This window comes from Neovison vison, chromosome 12 (assembly GCF_020171115.1).
Source record: "Neovison vison isolate M4711 chromosome 12, ASM_NN_V1, whole genome shotgun sequence".
Taxonomy (NCBI): Eukaryota; Metazoa; Chordata; class Mammalia; order Carnivora; family Mustelidae; genus Neogale; species Neogale vison.
The window spans coordinates 75,055,227-75,066,948 of NC_058102.1; the positions used below are offsets into that span (position 1 = coordinate 75,055,227).

Consider the following 11,722-nt stretch of genomic DNA (forward strand, 5'->3'; position numbering starts at 1 on the left):
CTTCGGCTTTTATCTTCATTCTCTTAAACCTATCTTTTGAAGATTAAACTTTATTTTGATGAGGTACAGTTCATCATTCTTGTACAGTTGAGCTTTATTGTCATATCTAGGAAATCTTTTACTAATACAAAGTCACAAAGCTTCCTTGTCTGTTTTCCTCCAGAAGTTATAGAGCTTCAGATTTTACGTTTAGATCTTTGGTCCATTTTTATTAACTTTTATAAGTATAGTGTTTTAGATAGAGGTTTATTTTTTTGCATATAAATCTAATTATTCTAGTATCATTTGTTGAAAAGACTATCCTTTTACCATTAAATTAGCTTTGCACTTTGTTCAAACAGTTGATCACATATGTGAGGGGATCCTTCGAGACTCTATTTTGTTCTATTTCTCTACTTTCACACCAAAGCTACACCATCTGTATTAGTGAAGGGTTATTTTTGTTTGTTTGTTTGTTTTCTTTCTGTATTTTATTTAAATTCAGGTTAGTTCACCTATAATGTATTATTAGTTTCAGGGATAGACTTCATTGATTCATCAGTTGCATATAACACCCAGTACTCATTACATCAGGTGGTCTCTAAAATGTCCATCACCCAGTTACCCCATTCTTCCACCAATCTCCCCTTCAGAAACCATTTTTGTTTCTTGTAGTTAAAAGTCTCTTATGGTTTGCCTCCCTCTGTCTCTTCTCTTCTCTTCTCTTCTCTCAATCTTCTCTTATATTTTCCTTCCTTTCCCCTGTGTTCATCTGTTCTTTCTCTGATTGACTTATTTCACTTAGCAAAATACACTCTAGTTCCATCCACATGTTTGCAAATGGCCAGGTTTCAATCTTTTTAATGACCAAGTAATATTCCATTGTGTATGTATACCACATCTTTATCCATTCATCTGTCAATAGATATTTGGGCACTTTCCATAATCTCACTATTGTGGATAGTGCTGCTATAAACATTGGGGTGCATGTGCCCCTTCGAATCAATATTTTTTATCTTTTGGGTAAATAGTTAGTAGTGCAACTTCTGGGTTGTATGGTTATTCTGTTTTAAAATTTTTAAAGAACCTCCCTGTCATTTTCCAGAGTGGCTGTACCAGTTTGCATTGCTACCAACAGTGTACGAAGTTTCTCCTTTCTCCACATCCTCACCAACATCTGTTGTATCCTGAGTTATCAATGTTAGCTATTCTGACAGGTGTCTTGAGCTGGTATCTCATTGTGGTTTTGATTTGTATTTCTCTGATGATGAGTGATGTTGAGCATTTTTTCATGTTTGTTAGCCATATGTATGTCTTTGGAATAAAATGTCTATTTATGTTTTCTGCCCAATTCTTAACTGTAATTTTTATTTTAGGGGTATCGAGTTTATAAGTTCTTTATAGATTTTGGATACTAGCTCTTTATCTGATGTCATTTACAGATAACTTCTCCCATTGTCCCATTAAAGGTTGCCTTTTAGTTTTGGGGACTGTTTCCTTTAGTGTGCAAAAGCTATTTATCTTAATGAAGTCCCAGTAGTTCATGTTTGCTTTTGTTCCCTTGCCTTTGGAGACGTGCCTAGTAAGACGTTGCTGTGGTCGAGATCAAAAAGGTTGCTGCTTGTGTTCTCCTCTAGGATTTTGATGGATTCTCACATTTAGGTCTTTTATACATTTTGAATTTATTTTTGTGTATGGTGTAAGAAAATGGTGCAGTTTTATTCTCCTGTGTATGGCTGTCCAATTTTCCTAACACTATTTGTTGAAGATTAGTTGACCGTATAGTTGTGGGTCCATTTCTGTGTTCTTTATTCTGTTCCCTTGATCTATATGTCTGTTTTTGTGCCAGTACCATACTGTCTTAATGATCAGGGCTTTGTAATACAGTTTGAAGACTGGAATTGTGATGCCTCATGTTTTGCTTTTCTTTTTTCAACATTACTTTGGCTATTTGGGTTCTCTTGTGGTCACATACAAATTTTGTAATTGTTTTTACTAGCTCTGTGGAAAATGCTGGTGTTATTTTGGTAGGGATTGCATTGAATGTGTAGGTTGCTTTGTGAAGTATAGACATTTTAACAACATTCTTCTTCTAATCCATGAGCATGGAATATTTTTCCTTTTATTTGTGGCTTCCTTAATTTCTTTCATAAGTATTCTATAGTTTTCAGCATATAGTTCTTTAACTTCTTTGCTTATGTTTATTCCTAGGTATCTTATAGTTTTTGGTGTGATTGTAAATGGAGTTGATTCCTTGATTCTCTTTCTGCTGCTTCATAATTGGTTTATAGAAATGCAACAAACTTCTGTGCATTCATTTTATATTCTGTGACTTTGCTGAATTTGTGTATCAGTTCTAGCAATTTTTTGGTGGAGTCTTTTGGATATTCTACATAGTGTATAATGCCCTCTGTGAAAAGTGAAAGTTTGGTTTCTTCTTTGCCAATCTGGATGCCTTTTATTTCTTTTTGTTGTCTCTGGAGCCTAGAACTTCTGGTACTATGTTGAACAACAGCGGTGAGAGTAGACATCACTGTCTTTTTCTGAAACGTAGGGGAAAAGCTCTGTTTTTTTCTCATTGAGGATGATATTAGCTGTGGGTCTTTCATAATGGCCTTTATGATGTTGAAGTACATTCCTTCTATCCTTGTATCCAGGATAAATCAAGAGTTTTTATAAAGAAAGATCCTGTATTTTGTCAAATGCCTTTTCTGCATCTATTGAGAGGATCATATGGTTCCTATCATTTCTTTTATTAATGTATTGTATCACATTGATTGATTTGTAGATACTGAACCACCCCTGCAGCCCAAGAATGTATCCCACATGGTTGTGTTGAATAATCCTTTTAAGGTACTGTTGGGTTCAATGAGATAATATCTGGTTAAGAATTTTTACACCATGTTCATCAAGGATATCGGTCTGTAATTCTCCCCTTTAGTGGGGTCTTTGTCTGGTTTTGGAATCAAGGTAATGCTGGTTTCATAGAATGAGTTTGGAAATCTTCCTCCCATTTCTATTTTTTAGAACAGTTTGAGAAGAATGGGCATTAACTCTTCTTTAACTGTTTGGTAGAATTTTCCTTGGAAGCCACCCAACCCTGGATTCTTGTTTGTTGGGAGATTCTTGATTACTTACTGATTCAAGTCCTTTCCTGGTTATGGGTCTGTTCACATATTCTTTTTTTTTTTTTCTGTTTCAGTTTGGCAATTTATAAGTTTCCAGAATTCATCTACTTCTTCTAAATTGCCTATTTTGTTGGCATATATTTGCTCATAATATTTTTTTATAATTGTTTCTATTTCTGTGGTGTTGGTTGTGATCTCTCCTCTTTCATTCATGGTTTTATTTATTTGGGTCCTTTCTCTTTTATTTTGATAAGTCTGGCTAAGAGTTTATCAATTTTGTTAATTCTTTCAAAGAATCAGCTCCTCCCTTCATTGACCTGTTCTGTTTTTGTCATTTATTTTTGCTTGAATCTTTATTATTTCCTTTCTCCTGCTGGATTTAGGCATTTTTAGCAAATAAAGTTATTTTTTAAGCTTCTTTAGGAGAAGGTTGTGTTATTTATTTGAGATTTTCTTGCTTCTTGAGGAAGGTCTGTATTGCTATAAACCTCCCTCTTAGGACCACCTTTGCTGCCTTCCAAAGATTTTGCACTGTTGTGTTTTCATTTTCATTTACTTCAATGTATTTTTTAAATTCTTCTTTAATTTTTGGTTAACTCATTCATTCTTTGTAGGATAAATGTTCTTTAACATACACATATTTGTGGTCTTTCCAAGTTTTTTTGTTTGTTTGTTTTTGTTTTTGTTTTGTTTTTTTTTCTTGTGGTTGACTTCAAGTTTAATAGCATCATGGTCAGAAAATATGCATGGCATGATCTCAATCTTTTTGTAATGGTTGAGTCCTGATTTGTGAGCCAGTATGTGATCTATTCTGGAGAATGTTCCATGTGCACATGCAAAGAATGTGTATTTTACTGCTTTAGGATGAAACGCTCTGAATATATCTGTGAAGTCCATCTGGTCCATTGTGTCATTCAAAGACCTGTTTCCTTGTTGATCTTCTGTCCATTTCTGTGAGTGGGAGGTTAATGTCCCCTACTATTCAATTGTATTATTATCAATGAGTTCCTTTAAGTTTATTATTAATTTGTATATATGTTTGTGTATATACATGTATATATACATAATGTATGCCCCAAGTTAGGGGATACATATTTATAATTGTTAGATCTCTTATTAGATAAATCCCTTTCTTATGATATGGTGTCTGATATGGTGTCATTCTTCATGTCTTGTTACAGTCTTTGGTTTAAAATCCAGTTTGTCTGATATAAGATGTCTCCTCCAAGTTTCTTCTGATGTCCATTAGCATGATAGATTTTTCTCCATCTCCTCACTTTCAGTCTGAAGGTGTCTTTGAATCTTAAAATGATTCTCTTGTAAGCAGCATATATATAAGCATGGTTTTTTTTACCCATTCTGATACCTTATATCTTCTGATTGAAGCATTTAGTCCATTTTCATTCTGAGTAATTATTGAAAGATATGAATTATTGCCACTATTTTACCTGTAAATTTGCTATTCCTGTAGATTGACTTTGTTCCTTTCTAGTCTTTGTTACTTTTGGTCTCTCTTTCCTGCTTAAAGTATCCCTCTTAATATTCTTGCAGAGCTGGTTTAGAGGTCACGAACTCCTTTAGTTTTTGCTTGTATTGGAAACTTCTCATTTTTCCTTCTATCCTGAATGACAGCCTTTGCTAGATAAAGTATTCTTGGTTGCATATTTTTCCCATTTAGCACATAGAATACTTCCTTCTACTCCTTTTTGGTTGGCCAGGTCTTTGTGGACAGGTCTGGTGCTAATGTTTGTGTCTACCCTTTCAGAATTCTCTATCTTTGTACTTTGCAAGTTTCACTATGATATGTTGTGATGGTGACCTGGTTTTGTTGATTTTGACAGAAGCTCTCTATACCTCTCAGATTGAATGCCATTTCCTTTCCCATACTGGGAAAATTTTCAGCTATAATTTGTTCAAATGAACCTTCTGCCCCCTTTTCCTACTTTTTTTCTTCTGGGATTTCTATGATATTGAGATTATTTCACTTTATGGCATCACTGAGTTCCCTAAGTCTGCTTTTGTGATCTAATAGTTTTCTTTCCCTCTTCTTTTTAGCTTCATTATATTCCATAATTTTACCTCCTATATCACCTATTCTCTCGTCAGTCCTCATTGTGATTACATCTAGTCTTCTTATGTGGACCCAATGTTCACCCTCTCAACCCCTTTCTCTCCCTTTTCTCTTCCCATGGAAAGGACTCTCTCCCTTCCATGGCATGGCAGTTTTTCTCTCCCTCAGTTTACTTCCACACACCTTCACCTACCACACTGTCTCCCTCCAACTGTGGAGCTCCTTCTTCCAATTCTCAAATCAATTTCCTAGGTGTAAGTTGTCAAAAATTATTTCTTTGTTTTCAAAGTTGTCTTAGCTATACCAGGCACCTTGTGTTTTCATATATATATTTAAAATCAGTATGCCAATTAAAAATACAGATAAACATGGGGAAAGGAAGGAAAAATAAAATAAGATAAAAACAGAGAGGAAGGCAAATCATAAGAGTTTTAACTATAGGAAATAAACTGAAGGTTGCTGGAGGGGAGGGGGAATGGGGTAACTATGTGATGGGTCATAAGGAGGGCACGTGATGTCATGAGCACTGAGTGTTATATGCAACTGATGAATCACTAAATATACCCCTGAACCTAATAATACAATATATGTTAACTAAATTGAATTTAAATAAAAAATTTAAAAATGACATATAACCCCATTGGGTTTCTATTTAGATTATACTGAATCTGCAGAAAATTTGGGCATAACTGACAGTATTAAAGATACCGAGTCTTCTGATCAATGAATATGATATATCTCTCCATTTATTTAACCTTGTTTAATTTCTCTCAGTGGTGGTTGGTAGTTTTCAGTATAAAGGTCTTGCACATTGAATTTGTCACTAAATATTTTTGTGTAGTTTATGATATTGGAAATCTTTTTCAGGAGTTGCAAATTATAATTCTTAATTGTACATACACAAAATACCACTTCTTTTCCATATTGACCTACAAATTTGCTAAACTCACCTCTTGGTCTTAACAGCTTTTTGTAGATTCTGGAAGTCTTCTATATAGATAATCATACTTAGAACAAATAAAGATGGTTTTATTCCTTGCTTTCCATTCCTACGTCTTTTATTTCATTTTAGTGCCTTATCACACTAGCTAGAATCTCCAATATAATGTTAAATAGAAGTAGTGATATCAGTCATTCTTGCCTTGTTCCCAAATATAGAGGGAAAACTGTCAGTTTTTCATCATAAAATATGATGTTTGCTGTGGATTTTTCATAGGCATCCTTTATCAGGTGTAAGAACTTCCATTCTATTCCCTGCTTACTAAGAGTTTTTATCAGAAATGAATTTGGAGTTTTGCAAATGAAGGTTCAATTTTATAGAAATGGAGTTTGAATTCTTCTTCTGTTTATATGTTGTTTCTTTTTACTCTGTTAATTGAGTGAATTTTATAAATTAATTTGAAAATTAAACCAACATGGCATTTCTGGAATATACTCCAGTTAGTCTTATTTCCTTTTACTATAATTTTAGATTGATTTTCTAACATATATTAACTGGTTCAAATATAGTTATCTGTTGCAATATGTTTAGGAGTAGAGAAACTGCCTTTCCTTTCAGTATGCCTTATCTCAAAAGAGTAATAAAATAAATTTAAGGGACCTTTGAATACAAGCAATATGGAATAGTGAATATTCAAGGAAAGGATTTAAAGTTAGACCTCTGTTTTATGGATGAATACATGCATGATGTCAAATCTTTGGCAGTATGATAGGGAGAACTTAAGTTTATAAATAATGCCAATACTTCAATGTTTTCTTGAATGCAAGTCTTAAATTGGACTAGATGATGCCTTATAGCTCAAAGACCTGGGATTCCATGAGTTTTCAGAGAAAAGAGCAGCTAAATTTTGTGTTATTATTATAACAGGAACTCAAGTGTTTCTCTATGTCACAAAGATGCTGGTTAAATGATGATTAACAAGAAATTGTTTTAGTCTATCATAATTTTCAGGATTTTTTAAACAGGTGTAATTTACGTGAAATTTTGTTCACACTAGACCTGTATGAGGTATTTTCAATGAGTGGTTTGTTTTTTTTTAAAGCTTTTATTTATTTATTTGACACACAGAGAGAGAAATCACATGTAGGCAGAGAGGCAGGCAGAGAGAGAGGGGGAAGCAGGCTCTCCGATGAGCAGAGAGCCTGATGTGGGACTTGATCCCAGGACCCTGAGATCATGACCTGAGCTGAAGGCAGAGGCTTAACCCACTGAGCCCCCCAGGCACCCAATGAGTGTTTTTAATAGTCAGAACCAATACTGTTTTGTAAGGAAGCAGATTGTTACCTAATAGATGGTCTGGTCTTAATGTCTGTGATTATTTAATTTCCTTGATTTCATTTTCCTTAATTTAATATTACTGCTTTTTCACATTCAAATATGGAATACTATATGAGCCACTAACTCAAGCCCAAAGTGATGCCAAATGAAATGCATCCGACAAAGCAATATGAGACACTAGAGTAGGACATCTTCAGAGGGAATTCCCTTCAGAAATCAAGAAGACCAGGGTAGTTTGTCCTGGAAATGGAGAGTGGAGCATGAAACAAGACTATAAGGGATTTTCTTTATTTTTTTTTTAAGTCACAGAATAAAAAATTTAAAATGTGAGTTGCTTTTAGTTTTGGAACATTTTCTCTTTTGATTCACTTTCTGTGCTGGTGCTGGATGCATTTCTTTTTGCAGTTTCCTGTTCAGTACTAAGTACAGATGTCTGAGCCACTATGAAGCCAAAACCAAAAAAAATCTCTAAGGACAGTCTGGAATGTTTCTATTCCCTCCTATCTCAATAATCTGAAGCCATCATATTGGTCATATAGTTACATAATTGCCCCATATTTGGAACAAGATTTAAACAGTTTATCTTATCTTTAATATGTGTTGAGAAATAATTGAATCAATACAAAAATAACATTACATTAGGTATAAATTTATAATTAGCAATGTTTAGATTATAAACCACTGGGGCTCTCAGTAAACATTTGAATATATTTTTGCATCATTTAAAAAGTACTATTTATATTTCTTATGCATTTCAGGCTTTATTGTAGAAAATCTCCTTCTCTCTACTTTAATAGAAAGGTGGTATTTGGAAATGATAATGAAGGACACACTGAGTTGCATAATGTGCAAATAGTCTCATTTGTTTACTGTCTTGAATGAGAGAATATTCATGTCTCCCATGGGAATTGTTGCCTAAAGATGGTGAGCATTCTGAATTTATTTTGCTGCTTTTTTTTTTTTTTAAAGATTTTATTTATTTATTTGACAGAAAGAGAGATCACAAATAGGCAGAGAGGCAGGAAGAGAGAGAGAGGGAGGAAGCAGTCTCCCTGCTGAGCAGAGAGCCAGATGCTGGGCTAGATCCCATGACCCTGAGATCATGACCTGAGCCAAAGGCAGAGGCTTAAACCACTGAACCACCCAGGCATCCCTTTTTGATGCTTATTTTCTACATTTAGGTATGTCAGATATTGAGAATAGGTTAAGTTAGACCCTAATAAACACCATAAAATTATTAACAATCACATACATAGAGAGCATCTCTTGTTAAGTAACTCTTTCTTTTCTCTTCTTTGTCTTTTCCTTTCTCTTCTTACTCCCAAAATTATTAAAAACACAAAAAAGAATCATCTTAAAGGGCAGATACCACAGCAGACAAAAATAACTGATTCTGTATTCAAACTGTGTTTGTGCCGTTTCGAAGAGGATGGCACTGGGAAAGATACTTAATTTCTTTCTTTAAGCCAGTTTTCTCATTTGAAAATGGGTTGGTGATAATACTCATCTTTCTGGTTTATTACATGCTATAGGCAATGTTTGAATCCTCCCAAAACTCATAGGCTGAAACTTGATCTCCAGTGTGATATATTTGGAGGTGGGTCTTTGGGAAGTGAGTAAGTCATGAGTGTCATGAATAACTTTAATGCTCTGAAAGACCAGAGAACCTCCTTACCCTCTTTCATCCTATGAGGACATGAAGAAGACCGTCTGTGAACCAGGAAATGGGCTCTCATCAGACACGGAAGCTGCTGACACTTTTTTTTTTTCTGTATTTACTTTAATTATAAAGCAATGAAATTATCACATCAATTTAATCATTGTAAGTAACATAGATACAATAATGTGTAAGACTTTGAAAACACTGTAACTCAAAATAATAGAAAACAAAAATGAGTGAACTACTATTGAATTCTGAGCATTTCTGTGACAGGACACAAATTTTAAAATTTAATAAAATTCTACATTTTCTTTTTCTCCCCTCCTCCCCTTTAAGTTTATTTTACCTTTAAGCAATTCATCGTGGCGCTTGAACTCATAACCCTGAGATCAAGAGTCTCATGCTCTTCCAAATGACCAACCCAGGCGCCCAATCCTACATTTTCTTAGCAAAAAGTTTCTTAAGTCAGATTTTCCTTTCAAACTGCTCTTCACATTTTAACTGGAGTTTCTTCTGAAGAATCATTTTATTAACAATTACAAATGTCCTTTTAACACGTATAATGTGTACCATATGCTAGAATCAAATACTTGAAGAAGTTGGAATCTTATGAATACAGCCAGGACAACAATGAAAAGAGTCATGAACAAAAACATCACAGTCCACACAGAAAACATTTTGGCACACAGCACAAAAATAGACATATTGGTCTTTCAATTCCCCCTGAAATCCATAACAAAATTTTTTTCCATTATGTTCTTCTAGAGGAATTTCTTGAAAAGCATCCAAAGGAAATAAATGATGGTAGGACCGAGCCAAATGTGGAGCAGACACCAAAGTGAGACCACAGATTTTACATTCAACTGGAAGCTCACAATACTTGGCCCGACACTGTGGGCAGAAGTATCCTCCTAATGTAAGTCCTGGCTCAGTGTTGCTATCCAAGTGCGCCATGCTGAAAGAGGGTTTTGCATCTTGATCAGACAGAGAAGCAGTGGTATGCTGAGGAAATCCCATGCGAATAAGTGAACATTCAGAACTTGAGCTAGCAGGTGGAGGACTAACATGATGTGTCAGCAATTTGTAATGGCTTTCATCTAAAATAACATGGTATGTGCCACCAGTTTCACGAGCAAGTACAGTGCAAACCCGAACCTCTGCAGACAATCTGGTAACAAACACTCTTATTTTAGCTGCCTTTAGGGTCTTGATTAGATCATAGATATTAGATGGATCACAAGTCGTGAGGCTGCTAAAGATGATTAGGACTTCTCTACTTGTATGTCCAGGCATGTGTTTTAGAGTTTACATAGCCATGCTTAAGGAGTTATAGAGAGATGGTTCTCCATGGCAGGTCATATCTACAGCTTTCTTCAAAGATGTTATATGTTTCCTTGGGTTTCCTGAGAGTTCAGTCAGTTTTTCAGCTCTTTTACTCTTTGTTACAATTATTCCAATCTGACTAATAGGATTTTGATCAAAATATTCTTCTACGAAGTATTCCAATAACTTTAAAGTACAAGTCAGTCTATTTGGCTTTAAGTCTTGGTCTTCCATTGTTCTTTTTTTTTTTTTTTTTTAAGATTTTATTTATTTATTTGACAGAGAGAAATCACAAGTAGACGGAGAGGCAGGCAGAGAGAGAGAGAGGGAAGCAGGCTCCCTGCTGAGCAGAGAGCCCGATGCGGGACTCGATCCCAGGACCCTGAGATCATGACCTGAGCCGAAGGCAGCGGTTTAACCCACTGAACCACCCAGGCGCCCTCTTCCATTGTTCTTGATCCATCTACTACCACATAAAGATGATGCATCATTCCAAGTCGGACTTGTCCATGGTGCTCAAATACTCTTTTTCTCTTTGCTTTGAAGAGAATGTCTTCTATCGTAGCTTTAAGTGATCCCGATTCATCTTCTTTAAGAATCTCCCATGTCCTTTCATAGCCTCCTTTCCATCGCTTAGTTCTTTCAGGTTCTTCATCCATTTTTTCCTTTAATGTATTATTCAATATCTGGTCTCGTAGGACCAGCTGCTGACAGTTTGATTTTGGATTTCTATGCCTCCAGAACTATGAGAAATAAATTTGTATTGTTTACAAGCTAACCAGGCTATGGAATTTAGTTATAGCAGCCCAAACAAATGAAGATATTATGGGAATGAAATATTTTATATAAAGCATGTAGCATAGTTACTGATGGTATATAATAGGAACTTTAAAGGATTAGAGTTGTTAAATAGGTATTTGTATAAAAAGGTTAATGAATGAAGATGTAGGTGAGGAATTCAGTAATGTAGAAAAAGGAGGAAGCAAAATACTAAGAACAAAATGCTGTGTCTCAGAATAAATATTAACTCTGAGATTCCTAATAACTCAAACAAAAAGGAACCAAGATGTGTTATAAATCATTCATCCTCATTATACAAAAGGTAGAAATATGCCACTTTATCAGAAGAAAGATCATTATTTTCCATATCATATTCTTAAAAAACTCTCACTAGAAGCTTTCTACTATAGACACTGAATGGTGTAATGGGTTGTTTCCCTGGGAGTGTAGAAGCTGATTTCATGATTGTTCTGAAGGGATAATTTTATTAAAGTTGAAGGCAT

The 11,722-nt window shown here is 34.8% G+C and overlaps 1 protein-coding gene across 1 annotated transcript; it reads right to left on the reverse strand.

Annotated features, from left to right (window-relative positions):
- Positions 1 to 9,681: 9,681 nt before the first annotated feature.
- Positions 9,682 to 11,129, reverse strand: LOC122891194 (general transcription factor IIH subunit 2-like). Its single transcript, XM_044226684.1, is given in 2 exon segments — positions 9,682 to 10,666; positions 10,879 to 11,129. Coding segments are annotated over 2 exon segments (1,188 nt in total). The 5' UTR covers positions 11,099 to 11,129; the 3' UTR covers positions 9,682 to 9,698.
- Positions 11,130 to 11,722: the final 593 nt, after the last annotated feature.